Below are 23,998 nucleotides of genomic sequence, written 5' to 3'. Positions count from 1 at the left end.
TTATATTCCATTGCCTCTAAATATCGCCACATGTGAGAACACTTTGGCTTGTTTGCCGTTACTGTTGGTAAATCTAACTCATTCTCCAGCGTTTAGTTACAGCAGACACCTTTTTTATGAACTGCAGACATCTGTGTAACTGATGCTTTGTCTAAACGCCTCTCTGCCTAACCACGTTCCTCGACTCAAGTGATGGGGTGTGTTTGTGTTTTAAGTTTAGTCAAATCAAGCTGCTTATATTTAAATATGTTTTTAAAATTTCAGGAATTAAAAAATTTCCCCTTGGGGTTCCATAGATTTTTGGGTGTGCCTTTGTTTCCGTACTTTGAAGAAAGACACATTATTCGTGTTTGCTCTCCAGCTTGTAACTCTATAGGTACTCAATTATTGAATACTTCTTTTTTTTTTTTTTTTTAAAGATTTTGAGGACTTGACATATAAAGGTAGAAAACTACTTTGATCCCTTTCAAGGAACTCTTTTTTTTTTTTTTTCTTCTCCTCACTTGGTACCTCACACACAAATCCACAAGTTTTACCGTAATTATTTCTTATGTAAAATTAAACCAAAGCAATAAGATAAGGATTTTTCTGAAATGGCTAAAGCTTCTGGTGTCTATAAGTTGATTTTGGGCTTTTCTTTGTGTTACATTGAGTAGAAAAAATGTTTTATTGAGCGTCTAATATTTTTTACAAACAGGATTATTTTTTTCCTGATGAAGTCACACTAATGTATTATTCAGACAGAGTCTTGCAAGCCATTTAGAATAAAGTGATTCTCTTTCTCCATCCACAAAACTTCTCCCCGTACCCTAGGAGCTATCTCCTTACCTGTCGCATGCTCTCAATCCTCAGCTGCCATGACCCCTGTAACTCTGTATGTTTCCTGTGACATCAGGGTTTATGTTGAGCTCCTGAATCAAATGCTTCTATTTTACATTATTATGTTTTTTTAAAGATTGGTGATATAAATTCTTTATTTTTTAGATTCTTATAATCCTCTCATGTAATAAATAAGTTATCACACAACTGATGATATCATTATTGAATCCTTGAGAGTTTTAAAAGCCCTTGCGTATTGTTTGGTTAAGTGTTTAATTTTTCAATTGAACTTGGAGAAAAATGTGTATTTACTATTATTATATCTTCTTTGTCTTCTTTGTTATTTATCCTTATTATATGTGATATACAGATATTTTCTATCCCATTGTATTTTATTAATGTTAGTCACTCATATATCATGGACTGATTTCATGACCCATTAATGGAGTAGGACACTGCTGAAAAATAAGACAAATGTCCATGCAAGCACTTCAAATCATTATTGCAACTATTAGTGAGTATGCTTTATACATTCATATGCTTCATATTCACCCACCATATGTGGTGGTACTTTAACTTTTATTTTTGTCTAAACATGTTAAATTTAAAATATTTCTGACAATTAATTTGTAGTCTCATATTTTTCTTAACATCATACGTCTTTGTCCAAGGAAGTTTAGCTCCTACCAGAAGAGGGAAAAAAATAAAATGTATATTATAGCTAGATTTAATACCTGTATTTTAGCTGTGATTTTAATGGCTAGTATTAGCTGCTGCTAAGTCACTTCAGTCGTGTCCAACTCTGTGCGACCCCATAGACGGCAGCCCACCAGGCTCCACCGTCCCTGGGATTCTCTGGGCAAGAACACTGGAGTGGGTTGCCATTTCCTTCTCCAATGCATATAAGTGAAGAGTGAAAAGGAAGTCGCTCAGTCATATCTGACTCTTAGCGACCCCATAGACTGCAGCCTACCGGGCTCCTCCATCCATGGGATTTTCCAGGCAAGAGCTAGTATTGAATACCTTATGGTGAGGAGTGGGGGATGGTAGCTAAAGAAAACTGAGAGTGGTAACAGCAGTGTTAACTGTGATGTGTCAGCCAGAGGACCACGATTGCTTCATCTGCCTTTATGTTGCATATCAAAACATATGCATTTGTAAAGCAAGGAGTCCTGCCTCCTGTAGTAGGTACATAGTAGATGTGGGTTATCTTTTACAGTGATATTCAAAATTGCCTCACAACCGCCCTCAGGTATATTTTATGACACAACACAAACACATCTACTCATTCCAGGAATAAAAGTTTCACTGAATAAAACTTAACTCTTTCTGTGATTGATGCACTTTGATACTCTTGTTCCTTCTTTTTAAAAAATGCTGGTTGCAACAGTCAGTTGATGTCCTGATACATCAGTCTGGGTCAGGTTGAAGAGCACTGTCTTGTTGGACAGAGTCCCTGGGTACCACTTACCACTGTTATTCTTCTGATTACCAAAGCCACCCCCATAATGAAAAGCCTTACACAGCAGGGATGACGTAGGGTCTCCACAGAACAGACATTACCAAGCTAGACCAGAAAACACCGCCTCGTCTGACCTTGTAGGAATGTAACGTTTTAATAAAATATATCTTTGTATTATTATACATTGCTTTTGCAATTAGCAAACTATATCCAACAACATAAAACTTGTCATTAAATCCTAACAGAAGGAATGTGCATAGAGACAATGTCAGTATGTGAGGACAAGGAAAATGGAGTGAAATTTTCATTTAGCCAAAAGTTTGAACAATGCCATGAATATAATATTGAATATATAATCATATAATATATATAATAATGACAATAATAGTGGTTCTCATTTGTTGAGTATTTACTCTTTGCTGAGGACTTTATCATCTGAATTGCATTTGATCCTCAGAACTGTCCAGTGAAGGTAGGTATTATATTACTCTTTTTCAAGTGAGGGAAACATGTCTAAAGGGAACGAATCGACTTCCCCGAAGTAATTCAGCCAGTAAGTGTCCACACGCTATCTAACACATGCCCTGTGCTCTTCATCATTACCTGTGAGGTCCAGCCTGAGCATGGAGGTAGACAGTCCTGAATCATCTCACTGCCACCTCCTCCTTGTGTGCCTTTGAGCCTCGATTTCCTCCTTGTGAAATGAAAAATAAACCATGCATTTCATAGAGCCATGGTGAGGAGGAAGGAACTTAGAAAGGAGCTCTTATTGAAAAGAAGCTGCTTGTCCACAGCATTGCCACTGGGAAGAATGAGCAGACTTTGTCAGTCTATGAGATGCGAATTAGCACATGCATTTCATTTGCATTCATCACATAATGTTGTGAGCATGTTAACTGATTCTGGGTTTGTCTGATCCACAGAAAATATTCCCTGCTTTCTAAATCCTGGAGTATCTTTAGAGTGAGGGTGGTTGTTTCTGCCATCTGTTTTGGGCACCGAGTTGCCCAGAGGCACCAGAATGGACCTGCTGACTTTCTGGAGAATTCCCAGTGCTCTGTTTCATTTCAGCTTATTATTTCATCCTGTAATAAACCTTAACAAGATCACAGCTCATTTTCAGTAGCAATCCCCCATTGAAGTTTATTGATCTCTTCATTGGAATTTGAATCGCACTGAGTCCTGTTGCTCCTGAATCAACAAGGAAGTGTTACCCTTTCCACAGTGACAGAATTCTTTGTATACCTGCAAGAAATTCAGTGTGCTAAAGATATTTAAAGTAATTGTGTTGTTCAACAGGCAGAATTGTAGAGCATTTAAAAAGAAAGGACCCCAGAGCCTTCTTTCTGAACGCTTGTTTTTGAAATTAGTTGTCATTTTCTTTGCGCACCTTCTGCTTTTCAGAACAACTTCTGGAATTCATGCACCAGTTGCCTGCTTTTGCCAACATGACGATGTCGGTGAGGCGGGAGCTGTGTGCTGTGATGGTGTTCGCTGTGGTGGAAAGAGCTGGGACCATCGTGTTAAACGACGGTGAAGAGGTTAGGAAATATTTATACCACTTAACAATGTCTCTGTGTGAGGCTCGCTCAATGCAGCAATGAACAAAAACTCTTTCTTCTTTAAAAACAATGAGCAACAATAAGTTTGCATCACTTGGAATTATGATACACTCATTGTTGTGTCAGTCTTTTCCAAACCTACTATTTTGTTTTCTATTATTTGCAATATTTAGATGATATTGATAGAAACATTTTGAGGTTTTAGCTTTTCAGATTTTACAGTTTAAATGTTTATAATATAATGCCTCTTGTCAGAACAAAATGATGTTCTTATCAAGGCAATACTGGTCATTTTATCTTGTTTACATGTGTTTTGGGGAACAGAAGAAGTTTTTTTCCCTTGTGGCATTTTAGAGAGAATACCCAGTCATTAGGAAAGTGGAATGCCGTGGACCCCGTGCAGGCATCTGGAGACCTGTGGGTCGATGGCTGAGCTTTAGTTCTTGTTCTGTGAACTTGGCGAATGGTCATCTGTACTTGGGGTATTTTTCCCTCTTTAAAATAAAAGATCTAAATCATTTGTAGGGACCATTCCAGCATTTACAGCTTCATGATCATGATTATTTTCTGCTTTGTCTTTGTTTTTTGGAACTAGCTGGACTCATGGTCAGTGATCCTGAATGGTTCTGTGGAAGTGACTTATCCAGATGGAAAAGCAGAAATACTCTGTATGGGAAATAGTTTCGGTGTCTCCCCCACCATGGACAAGGAGTACATGAAAGGTGTGATGAGGACAAAGGTGGATGACTGCCAGGTATAAATTGTGATTAAAAATGTATGTCTTACGCTTAACAAAGAACACTTACATATGCAGTTGTGGTAAGGTTTTTTCGACCTGTATAGATAGGTCATCTTTTAGAATTATAAAGAAGATTTTAAAGTACAACTATGACTTTTAGTGTTATCATACTCCAGGAAATTAAAAATAAATCTCCCATAAAGTTATTTGAACTCCACAAAACTAAGCATTCCATAAATGTGTTCTATTAAAAAACAGGTGTTCTATAAATATGATATCTTAAAATTGCCATCAATAATAGATAATCTAGTCAACAGAAAGTAGTGAAGTGAAATGCCCATCATGAACAGAAATTATATAGAGATTATAGTAAAGTTGCTGTGATACAGTTACACGGTGTTTTTATTTAAATGCAAGATAAGGAATTGATTTTAGAAGTCATGAAAATTAATCATAATTGAATCAGTTAAAATATTTGCTAGTTAAGAAATGACTGCCAATGAAAAATACAATGTCAGTATTGATATTATGTTAATATTTATTATTTAAAAGCATTTAATAAAAGACTAGAGAGTATATTGAGACCAAATGTGAAATATAATTTGATCAATTTAACAGGTAACCTCTATATTAGTGCAAAACAAATTTAAGATGCTTTTATTATTATTGCATATTTATAATTCCATGTCTTAAAAACTGACCTTGAAAGGTAAAATATTTAATATAGTAAACCAAAAAAGTTGACTTAATTAATGTTATATGTTCACTGTATTTATTAGTCTACAGTCTGAAATACATCTGAAAATAGTTTATACTAAAAGAACATCGTTGAATTTTTATAGTGTCTGATAAATGTAAAGTAGTGTTCATTTAAATTTTCAATTTTAAGTGGTTTACTTACTAAAAAGAAAAATGACCATGGCTATAAATAAAATTGTCTTACCTAGAGAATAATTTTGCTAAATAATTCCTCCAGTGAGCACTATAGAGAACAAAAAAAAATGGCTATGAATTCAGTGTGTTGAATATGTAATGCCAGAGGAGCATTCTAAATATAGCCAGCTCTCAATTATTTGGCATATTAGAGGCAAACAAAATGCTAAATAAATCTCAAAGTATTTGGCCTCAAAATCTCAAATTATTTCTTTTAAGAGGGTCATATATGACATTTCAGCTTTAGAATTATATTCCCCCCACCAAAAAAACAAAGCCAAACTGTGAGTCAAAATAAACAGAAAAGTTGTTAAGGATTTCTCTGTCCTTCTCAGTCTTGCCCCCGACACCCAACCTGAGCCCTTCTACAAGTCACTACAGCGCCTGAGTCTGTCTCTGTCCTTAAAGTGTGAGTGAAAGTTATTTCTGAGAATTCAGCTGCTATGCTATCACCTTGTAATTGGCCAACCCCTTTTATTAGAAATTTTGTAATCATGGAACTGAAATGATACAGGAGGCTTAGAAATGTTTCAGAGTAATTGATAAAGATACTATATGAGTTAATATTACAGAGTATTTAACTAATGTCAGATGTACTAGGTAACATTGAATATTTATCTGGGAGTGTGTGGAAAAGAAAAGAGGAGGTGGATATTAGGAGGAGAGTTCATGTATTTGCTGGATAAGGAATCAGCAGGAAACCCAGAGTGATGGTCCGTAAAGTAGACGCCAGGAGAAAACTCTGAATTAGAATGAAAACTCTGATAAAGGTAATATTAGGCTCCTGTAGCTCCTGATATGAGACTCCGGATGTACAGAGAGGGTCATGGGTGCAGTGTCTGCTAGAGAAAGGCTTTTCTTACTCTGTAGGCCACTCTGCATGCTGTAAAAGGAACATGAAATAAATCAGGTTCAAGAGTCATCCTTGTGCTTCCACATCCCTCTCAGACCCTAAGTTCCCTCCTTCCTTATTAGAATAGGCTTGGAGAAAAAAATTAGATATTTTAATGCTTATCTGAGATAGCATTTTTACTGTATTTCTGTTAAAATGTCATGTTATTTGTCAGAAAGTACACATATCTCATCCTCCTCTTGTTGGGGAAAGTCAACAGTGAGAATCACATTTTTTATCCATAAAATGACCTCCACAAGAGTGTCATTCCACTGAGCACACTGTAGATAATCAGTATTGATTGAATGAAATGAACAAAGGTGGTGTCCATTCTGAGAGGAAGCAACCTTAGCAGGTTGACCCTCATTTGCTGGCCTCTCAGTGGGTTCCAAAAATACATCTTGGGTAGTGTGGTTAAAATGGAACCCATGATCAATCTTGAAGACACAGTGTGAGTGGATTCAACTGGACACTTCTTTCTATTATTATTATTGGAGAGTAATTGCTTTACAGGGTTGTTTCTGCTGTTTAACAGCATGAATCAGCTACAACACATATATCCCCTCTCTCTTGAGGCTCCCTGCACCCCAATCCAACCCCTAGGTCATCATAGAGCACTAAAACCATACTTCAAATGATGTTTATCTCTGCCTGTTTAGGTCCCGTGATGCCCCCAACACCGTGCTCTATCCTGCTCCCTTCTGTGTGCTTCTTTTCCCAGTCTTGTCCCCTGTTGGATTTGTAGGACAAAGGCAGAACCAGGCAGACGTCTTTTGGTACCAGATGATGGCTCGGGTTTTCTGTTCCCCATCCATGTGTTTGTTTTTTTCACCCTCTGCCTGTCTCTCTTTTCCTTTCCTGCTCTTCCACTTTCTGTCTCCTCGTCCCCTCTCCCCCACCTAAGTCTTGGGCCTGCCAGAAACACCCAGGCATGGCTTAACCCTGCACTGTACCCTTCAGCAGATAGGGAACACTTGAATGCCTATGTGAACAGTTAGGTATAGCTCCCTTGCAAGCACAGAGTACCAATTTAAATAGAGCTCACCTCTTAAGGTAAATCTGTGAGACTCAGCTTTTCCTGAGACTGTGAGAGCTGTTAACTTTACTTCATTTTGTCATTTTCAATATGTTTACTAAATAAAAGCTGTGAGGTCATATGCCCAAAAGAAACTTATCCTGTGACATAAATTGTTTTTGCCCTTTTATAAGAGAAAGCTTAGTTGAGTTTTTATTTCATATCAGAGTGGCAAGATCATACAGGGTGAATAGCCGTCTTAAAGTATAAAACCTCTCTAAAACAATTGTGTTCATTTCAGTTCAGTCGCTCAGTCATGTCTGACTCTTTGCAGCCCCATGGACTGCAGCACGCCAGGCCTCCCTGTCCTTCACCAACTACCAGAGTTTACTCAAACTCATGACCATTGAATTGGTGATACCATCCAACCATCTCATCCTCTGTTGTCCCCTTCTCCTCTTGCCTTCAGTCTTTCCCAGCATCAGGGTCTTTTCAAATGAGTCAGTTCTTCACATCAGGTGGCCATAATACTGGATTTTCAGCTTCAGCATCAGTCCTTCCAATGAATATTCAGGACTGATTTACTTTAGGAAGAAATGGTTGGATCTCCTTACAGTCCAAGGGACTCTCAAGAGTCTTCTCCAACACCACAGTTCAAAAGCATCAATTTTTTGGCATTCAGCTTTCTTTATAGTCCAACTCTCACATCCATACATGACAACTGGGAAAACCATAGCTTTGACTAGACACACCTTGGTTCAGTTCAGTCGCTCAGTCTTGTCCAACTCTTTGTGACCCCATGGACTATAGCACTCCAGGCCTCCCTGTCCATCACCAACTCCTGGAGTTTACTCAAACTCACGTCTGTTGAGTCGGTGATCTTTGTTGGCAACTCACAAATTTTCAACTGGCTTTATCATACCTATTTTTTCTTTGAATTTAATGTTATATCTAAAAATTTCTTAAAGCAAAAATAAATTTGCTAATTAAATAATTAATGTTTTCATCTAAAGTGTATTTCTTTTGCGATGTCAGTGCTGTGTGGCCATATTGGAAATTCAATTTGGGATTCTTTTTTTTTTTTTTTTTTTTTCATTTTTGGATGGTATTTCAGTTTGCTGCAGAAGAAATGCCAAAAATGTCTGTCTAGACACTAAGAATTTCAAATCAAATTTATTCTAATTTCTTTAAGTCCTTAGTCAAGAGGATTAATTATAGTACATTTCAAAATTCATTTTCTTTTTATCTCTCTACTTGTTTTAACTCAAGGATATATTTCTTTTTTAGGAGATAAACAATATAATTATGTTCTCTAAAAATGAGTATAAGAAAGAACACCTAAAATTATTTGGAGACTGAGAACAACTTGCTGTCCTGTAAAAAGAAAAAAAATTAAAAATATTTTTCAGGCAAGAACCACATGTTTCAAATATACGCAAACCTGTGGTCAGTGTTAAAGATATGAGTTTGGAGGTAGTTTTTGGCATTAAAAAAATTTTACTTAGCTATCCATAATTGCTTACAACAAAAGCCTATGCTTTTTGAATTTTAACTTTTTGATCTAAACGAATAAAAAAATTAGTTTTTTATATCAACCAACTCAGTGGAAGAAGCAATGTTGTAGTATGCTATTTCTTCCATGTGAACTGCTGCTGCTACTTCTGTAAAAAAGCTTTGTTGATTATGCAGAAAGTATGTAAAATATAGAAAAGTATGTTAAACAATGAAAATTGCTTGTTATTTGCATTGCTCAGAAATAATAATCATTCTCCTTTGTGATTGGTACCCTTTATCATTAAAAATATTCATCGTTTTTTATTTAAAAATAAATAATTCTTAAAAAGTAATAATTGATTTTGTTATATTCCACAATTTTTATATGCATGTATATAATATTAAGTTAGCGAGCACATGCTTATGAGACATTGGGAGACTAGCATGACGTTGGTACGGCTGTCTCTTCATCTGTGCAGTGGGGATAATAGCACCTTCATGGCATCCCATGAATGCCATGGGAGGTTGGGAGGATAAAGTGAGAAAGTTCCTGTCAGGCAGCCACAATGTAATAATAATGATGTCATCATCACTATTAAAATCATTCTTAGAATATTTGGTTTAAAATTTTTTAAAAAACGATGTAACATCAAGAATATGGAGTCGGACATGACAGAGCGACTTCACTTTCACTTTGATGCATTGAAGGAGGAAATGGCAACCCACTCCAGTGTTCTTGCCTGGAGAATCCCAGGGACAGGGGAGCCTGGTGGGCTGCCGTCTATGGGGTCACACAGAGTCGGACACAACTGAAGCGACTTAGCAGCATCAGCAGCATCTTTTATCTGCCATGTGCTATAATTTAGCCATTCCCTCTCTTTTAATCTTTCACATTAAAGGAGAAAAGAAATGTTCATTCTTCCTTCATTCCTAAATGATTTTTTTGCAATTTTAAATATGTATATTTTATTGAAGTATATTTGACCTACCCTAAAAATGATTTCTAAAATAAGAATAAATTATTCAAAATTCAGAGAAGACAAAAATTTTAAGTTAAAAATCTATTCTTACCTCCTCACTGGCTTCTGGTTACTTTGTGTAATAAGTGATTTCTTGAATTCATTCTTCACTTTCTTTAAAACTACTAAGAAATATAATTAAATGGATTGCCCTGAGTCCTGAATTTTTTTATCTTTGAGGTCATGGAGGAGTAATTGTTTGATGTGCACATTTTTGTTAACTTCTTTAAGAGCAAGGATTAACCTTAATATCAGTTATGAGAAATAATGATTTGAGCTTAAAAAGTATGTGGCTTCCTTTGTGGATCTTTTTGAACAGCCTTTCTAAGCTGATTTCTTTCATAATATAATCACACATTTATAATATCTACTGCATGGATATCTTTGAATTTCGATATCATTTATTAAAATTATCTTTTAAAAAATTGTTGCTCTCAAAATCTTTTCAAATTCTTAAAACCCACTAAGTGATAATTATGTTTTTACATCATTTTTACATAATAAAATTTATCAAGCATATATTATGTATCTAGCACAGTGGAGGAGCTTCACCTGGATTATTTCATTAAACCTCCACAACAACCCTTTGAGGCTGGTGCTATTAGGATTATTTCCCCTTTTCAGATGCAAAATAAGACCCACAGGTTCTTTTCTCAGGATTCCACAGTGAGAGGTAGTAAAGCTCATGTCTGAATCAGTTAACCTGGCCCTAGAAGCCGCAGTGAGGAAGGATGGGGGCAGTTAAGAGAATTTCTTCTTAAAAGCAATTCTGTGATGATTTGATTAGCAGGCTAGGATTTCTTAAGCATCAGAGAGTCCCAGTTTTTTACCTGCCCACTGATAGTAAAACAAAAAGTCACAGCCTAAAAAAAGTGGTGGCTCCTTAGCTTAGTCCCCTGGATTCAGGTGGCACATTAAAATTCTTAAACCAGAAACAGTGCCCAGCAGCTGTCCTGATGGACTGATTAAAATCCATTATTGCATCCTTCTATTCTGAATTCTTTCCATATTCTTCTGTTCTGTTAGGACCATGAGCCTAACAGATAATTAAACAACCACCTATAGACTCTCTCCAAAGGTTTTTTGCTGCTCTGCCCACCAACCTAGATAGCATATTAAAAAGCAGAGACATTACTTTGCCAACAAAGGTCCGTCTAGTCAAGGCTATGGGTTTTCCAGTAGTCATGTATGGGTGTGAGAGTTGAACTATAAAGAAAGCTGAGTGCCGAAGAATTGATGCTTTTGAACTGTGGTGTTGGAGAAGACTCTTGAGAGTCCCTTGGACAGCAAGGAGATCCAACCATTCCATCCTAAAGGAAATCAATCTTGAATATTCATTGGAAGGACTGATGCTGAAGCTGAAACTCTAATACTTTGGCCACCTGATGCGAAGAGCTGACTCATTTGAAAAGACCCTGATGCTGGGAAAGATTGAGGGCAGGAGGAGAAGGGGATAACAGAGGATGAGATGATTGGATGGCATCACTGACTCAACGAACATGAGTTTGAGTAAACTCCAGGAGTTGGTGATGGACAGGGAGGCCGGGCATGCTGTAGTCCATGGGGTTGCAAAGAGTCAGACATGACTGAGCGACTGAACTGACTGACTGACCACAGTTGTAAGGATATGCACTTTTTTTTTCTAATTTTTATTGGTGTATAGTTAATTTACAATGCTGTGTTAGTTTCAGGTGCACAGCAAAGTAAATCATATATCTAGATATATATATGTATATATACACATGCATATATCCTATCTTTTTTTTTTTAGGTATCTATCCTAAGAGTCCACTCTACTCCCCCAGTGTTTTCTAATCATCACAAAAGGGACATGAGGAAGGAATATTCTAATTTTACCTTCTGATTATTTTTAATTGTTAGGATTTTTAATATAAATTACATATAATTATTCTAAAAATGAAACTTTTCTTGACCAAGGAAGAAATACATTAAAAAGCAGAGAAGTCTGATGAAGGTTCATTACCGAGCTCATTTAGAAAGTATGGGAAAGACATGGAAAAATGTCAGTCTTAAATATTTAAAACACTGAATCATTAGCGCAGCTAGGTCTCTTGCAAGCACTTTATCATTAACATGTGACTTACATTTTATTCTAGTTTGTCTGCATAGCCCAGCAAGATTACTGCCGTATCCTCAACCAAGTAGAAAAGAACATGCAAAAAGTTGAAGAGGAAGGAGAGATCGTCATGGTGAAGGAACACCGAGAGCTTGATCGGACTGGAACAAGAAAGGGGCACATTGTCATCAAGGTGAGACAAACATGCCACATCCCGAGGGAGGAGGGTTTTGGTAGTATCGCTTGTGATGATTTAGGATGCCCCCTCCTCATTTTTCAGTGTAACTTCTCTGAAATGTATCAGTTGTAAAGAATCTTTGAATTTCTGTGATGAATAGGAGTCTTATTCATTATTGTATATCTTCCTACCCAGTTCATCTTACGCTGAAGATTTGAAATCAAGGTACATGTAGATGCCACGCATGCAGGATGCTTATGACACGTTTGATTTGTTACAGGGCACCTCAGAAAGGTTAACGATGCATTTGGTGGAAGAACATTCAGTGGTGGATCCAACGTTCATAGAAGACTTCCTGTTGACCTATAGGACTTTTCTCTGTAGCCCGATGGAAGTGGGCAAAAAGTTGTTGGAGTGGTTTAATGACCCGAGCCTCAGGGATAAGGTTGGAAGATACGTTCTAGTTTCCTTTCAAATGTGAAACATTCAGATATAAAGTTAAAGAACTTTAATATATACAGTTGTTATACCAGTTATGTTCAAATTATGTTGGTGGGTTAAGAGAATGTACTTTTTAAGCAAAAGAAAAGGGATGCTACAAATACTAATTCTTGTTATAGATTCTAAGTTCAGCCCTAGAATTTTCTCTTTTAACACAAAAGCCAATACATTGGACAACAAATGTTTCAGTAGATTTTCCGTGAGAATCATTCCATATGTTGATGTATTTTTGATGTATTTTTGGGAGGAAGTGAGCTTCATATCCTCCTCTGCTATCTCCTTTCCCCTCAACAAATGTTTAGACTCTAGTTCTGTTGAAAATTCTATTAAAACACAACCCCCAAACACCTGGGTTCCTTGGGAATGTGCATCTTCTGGTTCAGTAGCTGGCCAGTGTACACCACATAGAAGTTATCGGTTTTCAGTTGCCCCAAAACAGCATCTCCTCTCAACCAGTGTGGGTGGGTAGGGCCCTGTCTTATAATTCTGAGCTGATCCTCTTCACCAGCTCTTGAGTCAGGCTCTTTTTCAAGGCCAGAGAGGGTGATGAAGTTCCTAGTCTTGTGAGGTTTGAGAATTAACTAGCCTGTACTCATTTCTCCTTCCATATGATGGCCTTGTTTCTATGAGGCCCGACATGGGAGAGGCAGGGTGGGAAACCCAGAACTGGGGACAAACAGCAAAAGGCTTCCAGCTCCAGTGCTGGCCCTGCTGCTGACTACCCCTTGGCCTGAGAGCAGTCATTGGACAGTGATGCTCTTCATGTCATCATCTGAGAGTCACAGGCGTAGAAGACCTCAGCTAAGGTCCTCTGCTGTAAAACTTGCTTTGAGTATTTCCTCTGCCATTTTTCTCCTGTCACTCATCTCTTTATTTGTAAAATAGTAATCTGTGTCATTTTGGGGTTGTTGTGAAGACGAATAACTTGGTACTGTCTGGCTCACAGCAATCTCTTACTGCATCTTAAAGGTATTGGTGGCGGTAGTTGGAGTATTCAATTCATGATTTACAAATCTCGTTTTTCTAACCTGGAATACGGCTAGTAGACGTTTAAGGTGGCGTCTCAGCTACAAAATTTTAATTTTATGAAAAGGTCAGGTATTAAGGATATAGGTTCAGGAGAGACAATAATCTTGGTTTCTTCAACTTGAAAAATGGTCAATAGTGATAATAAATGACAAAAAATTAATATAAATATCAACTTGACTCCTGAGTGTTTTCTCAGATTATATACTATACTTTGTCCCACTGTATTTAACTGTAAACAGTATTTTAACTGTAGTTTAAAGATTAAATGCGTACTGTCACATCTGTTTCTTTCCTGCTAGAATAGCATATTTCATTTTCCTGCTTTAAGAGGTTAGTTAATGCTTGAAAACAATGCTACGGAAAATTTCTTTGATCTTATTATTCAAGATTGAGAAAGTTAAACTCACATAAAGTAAAACAAGTGCTTTTTAATTTAAAGTTGCAGTTATACTCCTTTCATTTGGTAAAATTTTATTGAGAGTTTACTCTGAGCCAGGTGTTGTTATAAATATTAAGGATGCCCTTAGAACATAACAGATAAGGTTGTCTTCATGGAACTTATAGTCTAATGAAGGTTGCATAGTTCTTGCTGGTATAAAGCAAATATTCCATAGCTGAGTGTGTGTATTGTGATGTATAAAGGTGTAGGGCTCAGTGAAAACATGTGAGCAGAGTAAGGAAAGGCAACTCACTTTTTGTGCAGAATTGTAGATATTAAAGTTTCTGTCTTCTTGTGTATTAATTTATTTTGATTCTTTTTTTCCCTTTAGTTTTTGTTGTGACCTGTTTCAAATATATTTTGAGAGTAAGCCAGATATATATTAATTACCATCCTTCAATATAAAGTCCAAATTTAAAGTATTAATATATATTTTCAGAAAGGTATCCTCATCAATAAAATCTAAAGGTTTTGTTATTGTTTTTCGTGTTCATTGTTGTTAGGTAAATTGTTTGTTGGATATCTTTTTTTGCAATGACCTTAACCACAAATCTTTAGCACTAGAAAGAAGAAAACCTATTAAAAATTAATTGATTTTTCAGGTTACGCGGGTAGTATTATTGTGGGTGAATAATCACTTCAATGACTTTGAAGGAGATCCTGCAATGACTCGATTTCTAGAAGAATTTGAAAATAATCTGGAAAGAGAGGTAATATTTGTGATTTTGTTTTTAATCACAGCTTTCAGTTCATTTTATTCAGCCCATCCTTGAAACCACTCTTTTTGAACTCTTGTAGAAAATGGGTGGACATCTAAGGCTGTTAAATATTGCATGTGCAGCTAAAGCAAAAAGAAGACTGATGACGCTAACGAAACCAGCCCGAGAAGCTCCTTTGCCTTTTATCTTACTTGGAGGCTCAGAGAAAGGATTTGGAATCTTTGTTGACAGTGTAGATTCAGCTAGCAAAGCAACAGAAGCGGGCTTGAAACGAGGGGATCAGGTATGGCATTTCTAGTTGCAAACGTAATGGTGAACACTGGTGTCTTCTTTTCCTTCAGTCAATTGGGAAACTGAAATTAATTTTATAACTTCATTTTTAGATACTAGAAGTAAATGGTCAAAACTTTGAAAATATTCAGCTATCAAAAGCCATGGAAATTCTTAGAAATAACACACATTTATCTATCACTGTGAAAACCAATTTATTTGGTAAGTATTTTGCATTTTTTGCATAGTCTCATTTTTCTCCTTTTGGTCTTTTATTTAAACATTTATGTCTTAATCATGAAAAGTCATTGCTTATAATTCAAGCATCATAAGAATTGAAAATTTATAGTAAAATGCATAGATACAGAATTAATTATATAAGCATATAATTAGATTTAAATAAAAGCCTACTTACTTGAGGACCATAACATTTAATTTTATTGATATTTTTATTGATAAATATTTTATTGTAAAGAATAAAAATCTGTCAATAAATACATTCTGAGTAGACATGGCAGAAAACATACAAAACAGATTCTTGGTGTCATTCATTCCTTGTAGGAGTGTTTTTCTACAGGATTACAGTTTTGATCATGGCGATCTATACTTAGTATCTATTTCCAAGTTCTACAGTTGTCTTTGAATTATTCAGATTTCCAGTAATGGATGTTTTTCGGTGTCTGTTTCCTCTTTAGTATTTAAAGAACTTCTAACAAGATTATCAGAAGAGAAGAGAAATGGTGCCCCTCACCTCCCTAAAATTGGAGACATCAAAAAGGCCAGTCGCTACTCCATTCCAGATCTCGCAGTAGATGTAGAGCAAGTGATAGGACTTGAAAAAGTAAATAAGAAAAGCAAAGCCAACACTGTTGGGGGAAGGAACAAGCTCAAAAAGATACTCGACAAGACTCGGATCAGTATCTTGCCACAGAAACCATATAAGTGAGTGTCTGTATAAATTTTCTCTGCATTCTATTATTGTATTAAAATAATAAGCGAAGGTAATGATGTAATGTTTATTCAGGAGTGTAAAAACTGTTTTAGCTTTTATGGCAGAGCTATCTTAGAGGCAATTGGACAATTGTTTTTACCCCATTTTTGCCACTTGCTTGCCTACTCCAATCTTCTTAGAGATAGTTAGCATTTCTTTGTTTGAACTACTTTATTTCTCATTTGGACTTTTAAAAAGCAAGAATGTGACTTTACTCCTGTCTCCCCCCCTGGCATGATGGGGTTGTTTCTGCTCTTGTTTCTTTGTTTCTAGGTGTGTTTTCCACCGTCAGCATCTGCTTTTGCCAACTGAGTTTTTGCGGCTCCCAGCTGCTACTATCTACTCTTGCCTTTCTCTTTTTGCTTCTGTCTCCTGTTTTCAGTTACTTAACTGTTGACAAGACATCACCAACCAAGCACAGAACTCCTTTTTTCCTCCTGCTGGGCTCTGCAGTCAGCATGTCAGGTGTATTCTTGAATCTCTTCTTGGCTGTTCGTTTATGCCAACAGCTCATACCAGACAGAGTTGCAAGTGTCACACTTTAAAAAGTTTGCTTGTTTGCTCACTTTTTTTTTCACTTTAGCTTCTTCTAGGTCTGTGGATGTTTTATAAACTTCAGTTGGTGGTGGTGGTTTAATTACTAAGTTGTGTCCAGTTCTTTGAGCCCACCAGGCTCCTCTGTCCATAAGATTTCCCAGGCAAAAAGACTGGAATGGGTTTGCCATTTCCTTCGGGGCAGTCTTCCCAACCCAAGCATCCAACCCACATCTCCTGCTTGGCAGGTGGATTCTTTACCAGTGAACCACCTGGGAAGCCCCATAAATCCCAATTGCCATCAGTCAAAATTTTTTAAAATATTAAATTATATAGGTGCCCACAATTTATTTATTATATATTTCTGTAACTACAGTAATATGAGATAAGTTGAAAACATAAGGGTTATTGTTTTTCTTTCTTTCATGATCTAATAGGTCTTACAAAGGAGCAATACATATAACCATTCAGACTTTTATCGAGTCTTTTCTAATTCCACTTCTGATAAAAATTTCATACAAAGATTTGAGAGCTATGTTCTAGAATATGCTGTTAGTGGATTGAATATCAAACTTATGTCCCTATTAAACTATAATGATTGATTCTTTCATATAGAAAAGACTGCTACAGCAGAGTCCTAAGGATCAGCAGTGTGTACAATGGCAGTATTTATAGACTTGAGAGTATGGTTGTACCAAGTAAGTTTCTAAGAGACAGTGGATTAGGCCTGCTGGCATTACAGAAAATAGGAATTGATTTTTTAAGTCACCCTTCATAATGAAAAACACATTTTTAAGTGGATAAGAAAATTACTTAAATGTAGAATTATTAGCAGCACAATAACTAAAAAAAAAAAACAGAGTTATATCTGACCATGAGTTAAATATGAACCTTTAAAACAATCTAACACAAGTCAGCATGACCCTGGTGAGTATTAATAGAAATGTGACATGCAAGAGCTGAGATGAAATCCATCCCTAGTACAGGGTGTTGGCAAAGGACACAGGATAAGAATACTGTGCATAATATTACTATGTGTATTTGGATATATAACATTATTATGTGTATTTGGAAAGATACTCAAAATCTAGAAAAGGGAAAAGAAAAAAGGATGATAAATATATCGTTGATTTGGAAGCACCAAGGAGACATCTTAAATAATTTACATTGAAGAACATATATGACTTATTTAAACATTTCATTATGGACCACATCTTTATCCATTCATCTGTCAGTGATGTCAGTTACAATCCTGGCTATTGTAAATACTGCTATAGTGAACATTGAGGCTGCACATGTGTCTTTTTGAATCATGGTTTTCTCAGGGTATATGCTCAGTAGTGGGATTGCTGGATCATATGGTAGCTCCGTTTTTAGTTTTATAAGGAACCTCCTTAGTGGCTTTATCAGTTTACATTCCTACCAATAGTGCAAGAGGATCCCTTATCTCCACATCCTCCCCAACATTTATTGTTTGAGGTTTTTTGATAATGGCCATTCTGACTGGTGTGAGTTTACAATACCTCATTGTAGTTTAAATTTGGATCTCTCTGCTCTTTGATGAACTAGATGGGTGGGATGGGGGAGGGTGGGGTGGCAGGTGGTGGGAGGGAAGTTCTAGAGGGAGAGGATATATGTATGCATATGGCTGATTCACTTTGTTGTACAACAGAAACTAGCACAACATTGTAAAGCAGTTGTAACTCAAAAAAAATAAACATTTTATATGAAAAATATTTGAAATCGTCTATATATGTAATATAATTGAGAAGAATAATTATATTTAAAAGAAGGCTCAGTAGACTGTAGGATCTTTTATGTTGGTATATAGACTTGATTTGGAGAAGGCAATGACACCCCACTCCAGTACTCTTGCCTGGAAAATCCCATGGATGGAGGAGCCTGGTAGGCTGCAGTCCATGGGGTTACGAAGAGTCGGACACGACTGAGCGACTTCACTTTCACTTTTCACTTTCATGCATTGGAGAAGGAAATGGCAACCCACTCCAGTGTTCTTGCCTTGAGAATCCCAGGGACGGGGGAGCCTGGTGGGCTGCCGTCTATGGGGTTGCACAGAGTCGGACACGACTGAAGCGACTTAGCAGCAGCAGCAGCAGAGACTTGATTTAATAGTAGTCATTACTTGGGGCTTCCTAGGTGCTAGTTGTAAAGATTCTGACTGCCAGTGCTGGAGATGCAAGATATGCAGCTTCCATCCCTGGGTCGGGAAGATCCCCTGGAGTAGAAAATGGCACCCCACTCCAGTACTCTTGCCTGAAAATTGCAAATCTTTCCTAATAATCAGCATATGTTTACAAAGATTTTTTTTTTTCTAACAAAGCTTATCAAAGTAGTCAAGCAGATAAATATTCTAGATATACTGTTTTTTGGGGTTTTTTCTCTCTCTCAAACATTATCAGTATCACAGAAGCTAAGGTGCCAGACGGTGGCCACCTGGCAAGGACAGCCCTAGTAGAGGGATGTGAGTAGAGGGGGGAGGACAGTAGAGGACAGTAGAGCTCAGGTCCAGTTGTTGAGTAAGTGGAGAAACACTGCTGAACCCAGAGGAAAGAGAGAATAAGCCAACAGACTACATACAAAGTTAACCAAGGTCAAAAAAATCTCAGTAACAATGACAGAGTTCCAGAGGTCCAGCAGGAAGAGGCTGCGCTCAGAGGTGGACCTTTCTGAGCCTGATCTGTACTTTAACACAGTTTCAATCCAGGAGTACTCTTGTGTCTGGATGGCAGACACATAGGTGAGAGTAGAGTGTTAGATCACCATGTTGGGTGTGACATGTTGCTGGGAAACGGGTCTGAAGAAGGCCACCTTTGGGGGATGCCCAGAGTGTCTGACCAGTACTAATAGCATCTGCGCCACAGGAGCCCAGTTGACTCTGTCTTTGGCCTGAGTCCACACAGTTGTCTCGAGTCCTGTATGACCTTTCATATTTTGGGCAGTAAAGGCTGCTTTATAAGGTTGAAAGATAAAATTCCACTAATAATGTGAATGTTTTAATGGACATTAATCCTTTTTGTCTATATATACATACCTCTATGCACTTAAATAGAAATATAGTTTTGTTATGAATATAGCTAAGAATTTTTTAAATTTTTATTGAAATCTAGTTGATTTATAATATTTCTTAGTTTCAGGTGTACTGCAAAGTGATTCAGTTTTATAAGTATATATGTTTGTGTATTCATTCTTTTTTAGATTCTTTTCCATTATTATTATAAGAGAGTGAGTATAGTTTCTTGTGCTATATACAGAGGGTCCTTGTTATCTGTTTTATATATAGTAGTGTGCATATGTTAATTCCAAACTCCTAATTTATTCCTTCCCCTCCCCTTTCTCCTTTGGTAACCATATGTTTTCTATATCTATGAGTCTATTTCTGATTTGTAAATAAGTTCATTTGTATCATTTTTTTTTAATATTCCACACATAAGCAATATAGTAGATTTGTCATTCTCATCAGACTTCCTTCCCTTAGTATGCTCATCTCTAGGTCCCACCTATATTGCTACAAGTGGCATTATTTCTTCCTTTTTTATAGCTAAGAAATATGCCATTGTGTGTGTATACCACATCTTCTTTATCCGTTCTTCTGTTCATGGGCACTTAGGTTGTTACCATGTCCTGGCCATTGTAAATAGTGCTGCAGTGTAAATGTAAATGGAGTGCATATGTCTTTTCAGATTGGTGTTTTCTCCAGATATATGCCCAGGAGTGGGATCTCTGGACCATGTTCACATAGAGATTTGAAGAATTTATACTAACATCATCCCAAGTCTTGTCCTTACTTACTCGCCTTTGTAATTTCCATTTCTCTCCCAAATAAAAAGGAAGAATGCTGCTAGGTTTTTCTTTCTTTCTTTCTTTTGCACAGCCATTAAAAATGGTAGGTAGTAGGTATTATGATCAAGCTGTCATGTCTAAAAACGTAATGATGCTGCATCTTAATTTTATGACACCTTGATTTATGTCGCAACCGTAGTATGATCTTCTTTCTCTTCAAGGTACTTATAGAAATTGGTCAGAACTATAACCATTTGCTTGTGTTCTGTTAATTTTGTGTTTGTGCTTACTGCTTTATTCTGATGTTTTGTTTTGGAAATAGTTGGCCCTTCAAATCTAGAAATAGTTTTTATGTATTATTAAATCATGTTTCAAGAGTTATGCCCAGGCTTTTATAAATGGAAGTGAGTTTGTAGCTATCAATAGTAAGCAGTACTCTTGGAGCTTAAATCTAGAACTAGAAATTTTAAGTAGAGAGTTAAAAGTAAAAGTGAGTCATTGAATTTCCACTGCCTCTTCTTTGGTGCCAAGAAATGTCACCATGCACCACTACTTTTTTATGCTCCATATAATTAAGAAATAATGTCTGTGTCAGGCTTTCTTTACATTTGACTCTATCGTGATCACATTTATCTCTCTGAAACACTGGAGGATGAAATTGGGACAGTTTGGACTTTTTTTCCTCCATTCATTTTACTCAATTTCTTCAGTTCTTAAAGATAAGATTATAAAACAACTTATCATTCTGAGGCAGAAGTCATCAATTGAGTGACTAAATGCCTTTCTTAAAATGTGCTTTTTCTTAACTCTATTTCCATGACTAACTCGGACTTATCTTTTCTTAAATATATGTCTGTAACTCAGAAACTACTAATACTCGTTATGATTCATCTAGTTAAAAAGACAGGTTTTAAAGAAACATGCTCTTGAGTTGGATACACAAGCAGTAGCAGCTTTTGTAATTTACAATCAAATTTATTAATATTTGTACATTAACTGCTAGTATTCTGAAATATGGTTTATTTCTTAAACCGTGCACTATCTATTGGTGAGTCATAACTTTTTAAGTTGCTAATCATTTATTTTGTACATTTTTTCTTGGTTCAGTGATATCGGGATTGGTCAGTCTCAAGATGACAGCATAGTAGGATTAAGGCAGACTAAGCACATCCCAACTGCACTGCCTGTCAGCGGAACCTTATCGTCCAGTAATCCTGACTTACTGCAGTCACACCATCGCATTTTAGACTTCAGTGCTACTCCTGGTGAGCACCACTCGTATAGATTTGTTTTTTTCTCTTTTTCCCCCCCTAATGTAATGGTAGTGCTATATGTATCTCTCTTGCTTTGGCATGGACTCTGTCAGATGCTAAAAGTCATGATTAAATTTCAAACAGTTGGAACTGGTTTTTTTATTATTACTCAGACTAATTTAGTATGCCCACAAGCAAATGGATCTCTCAGATGTTCCCTTTCATAAAATGAAGTTAATATAGTATCATGCAGATATTATCAGGTCATATTAAATAAAAAGTAAGAGGCATATTTTAGATCAGCTTCCTGGATTTTTCAATATAATAAAGATGAACTTTAGATTTAAATTTTTTCCTTTCTGCTGCCAACCTGACAACTTTAACTGCTGCTATTGTGATCTGATCTGTTTATTTGTGGATCATTTGGTTATCCTAGGGCAAATGTGTTCATTCGGTGTGCCTATATGTTGACTGAATCAATCTTTGAAGAAGAATTGCTGATGTAAGGGAGAGATGGAAGTTTAGCATTGTCTTTTCTGAGAATTTTTTTCACATTGCTTTGTTTAATTTTATTACCATGTACTGAAATCCTTTCTACTGACATATGACTCTTCTTTCCACCAGATTTGCCAGATCAAGTGCTAAGGGTTTTCAAGGCTGACCAGCAAAGCCGATACATCATGATCAGTAAGGACACTACGGCGAAGGAAGTGGTCGTTCAGGCCATCCGGGAGTTTGCCGTGACCGCCACCCCAGATCAGTACTCGCTCTGTGAAGTCTCTGTCACACCAGAGGGAGTGATCAAGCAAAGAAGGCTTCCAGATCAGCTTTCCAAACTTGCTGACAGAATACAGCTGAGCGGAAGGTAGATGTTCCTCATCCTGTTGGATTTCTCTACCCCCACCTCCCCAAATCCCACACCAATGGCCGGTGAACACTTTCTAAGGGTTTTTAAAATAAGTATCCCTGAAGATTAAAAAGAAGATTTGCCTCATTCACTGAGCATTGCCATATCAAAGGGAATGCACACAGTAGACGGTTGACCCTCACAAGGATCTCTTAGGAACTTGTGCAAAACAAGGGTGCTGTGACCTGACCGTTCCTTGCTGCTCACCAGTGCTTGTGCTCCCATCAGGACACGGGGCTGGCAGAAAGGCACAGCCATCTCCTGGGAGATGCACATTCACAACACACCTTCCACCGTCTTCTGCCATTTGCTTCTGCCTACCTGACTTTTCTAGGAGCTCCATTTGTTTAGGTGGAGATATCTATGACAGTGTGGTTGGCTAAAGCTGCCTATTATTGTTCATGACACTAATGAAATATCCTTAACACTGGAACCAAAGCCTAGTTGCTTCAGGGCTTGGTCTTCTGCTGCCTTGTATTTGCAGGAAAACATTGTATGGGGTTTTGTCAGCCTCTTAGATGGTTTTGTGTCTCTTAAATGGTGTTTCCATTGATATTCTCAAATCACAAATTAGGGAAAGTTGGAAAACTAGTTATGTCTTGGCTTTCGTATAATGACTAGATTTTGCACTTTCTGAAAAATGAGTGTTTTCATAAATCACATTTTTTCTTTTTTTCTCATCATATGGAGTGTTTCATTGTATTCCTGCCTTTTGTGTTAAACATCTAAACCTGATTTAATTCATTCCGAACTTCTGTTTTCTTTCTGTCAGCTATAACTTTCTTGCTCTTCTTCACTTTCACTTTATTGCCAGCCCCAACTCTGGTAGGTAGTGTCCGTTTTTCTTGTTATCATTTAAATATCATTGATCTGTCTGTGATCATGATGGAGTTCTCCAGATCTCCACTGAGGTGCAGAGTCCTGATTCACAGTCATTGCTCAACAAAATTATAAATGGATTCACATCACAGGCTTCGTGAGTAATCAAAGCTGAGAACATCTATGACTGTCAAGCCCCGAGGTCTGTGTCTTCTGTCACGTCAGCTTTGGCGAAATATGCAGAAGGCCAGTTTGACAGGACCACAATTCTCATTCTGTTTCTTCCTTTATGGAGTCTGGCTTAAGAAAGCATCTTTCTATAAAATCGGTAAAAAAAAAAAAAATTAACAGAGTAAACATTTGCATTCTCTTTGGACAAGTTGCTGACAAAGAGAAAGGCGCAGTGACCCTGAGTGCTCTCTCTACAGCTGGTGTTCATCTTTCTGAGCCTTTGTTTCTTCATCTGACAAGCAGGAAAAACACACACCCCACTTATGTGTAGGGTTTTTGTGAAAATCAGATATTCGAAAGTCAAAGTCCGTCTT

General features: G+C 36.9%; 1 protein-coding gene across 24 annotated transcripts in view; it reads left to right on the top strand.

Moving 5' to 3' along the window:
• RAPGEF2 (Rap guanine nucleotide exchange factor 2) overlaps positions 1 to 23,998 on the top strand; it is a 269,177-nt gene that overhangs the window by 225,071 nt on the left and 20,108 nt on the right. For all 24 annotated transcript variants that reach the window (XM_070769172.1, XM_070769165.1, XM_070769166.1 and 21 more), the window contains 10 exons: positions 3,686 to 3,822; positions 4,439 to 4,597; positions 12,053 to 12,205; positions 12,471 to 12,635; positions 14,762 to 14,869; positions 14,958 to 15,161; positions 15,262 to 15,370; positions 15,844 to 16,090; positions 21,582 to 21,739; positions 22,352 to 22,592. In XM_070769172.1, coding sequence (XP_070625273.1) covers positions 3,686 to 3,822; positions 4,439 to 4,597; positions 12,053 to 12,205; positions 12,471 to 12,635; positions 14,762 to 14,869; positions 14,958 to 15,161; positions 15,262 to 15,370; positions 15,844 to 16,090; positions 21,582 to 21,739; positions 22,352 to 22,592 — 1,681 coding nt within the window. The remainder of the gene's footprint in view (positions 1 to 3,685; positions 3,823 to 4,438; positions 4,598 to 12,052; positions 12,206 to 12,470; positions 12,636 to 14,761; positions 14,870 to 14,957; positions 15,162 to 15,261; positions 15,371 to 15,843; positions 16,091 to 21,581; positions 21,740 to 22,351; positions 22,593 to 23,998) is intronic.

This window comes from Bos indicus, chromosome 17 (genome assembly GCF_029378745.1).
Source record: "Bos indicus isolate NIAB-ARS_2022 breed Sahiwal x Tharparkar chromosome 17, NIAB-ARS_B.indTharparkar_mat_pri_1.0, whole genome shotgun sequence".
Taxonomy (NCBI): domain Eukaryota; kingdom Metazoa; phylum Chordata; class Mammalia; order Artiodactyla; family Bovidae; genus Bos; species Bos indicus.
Note: the sequence above shows the minus strand (reverse complement) of the source record. Positions and strands in the feature narration are given on the sequence as shown.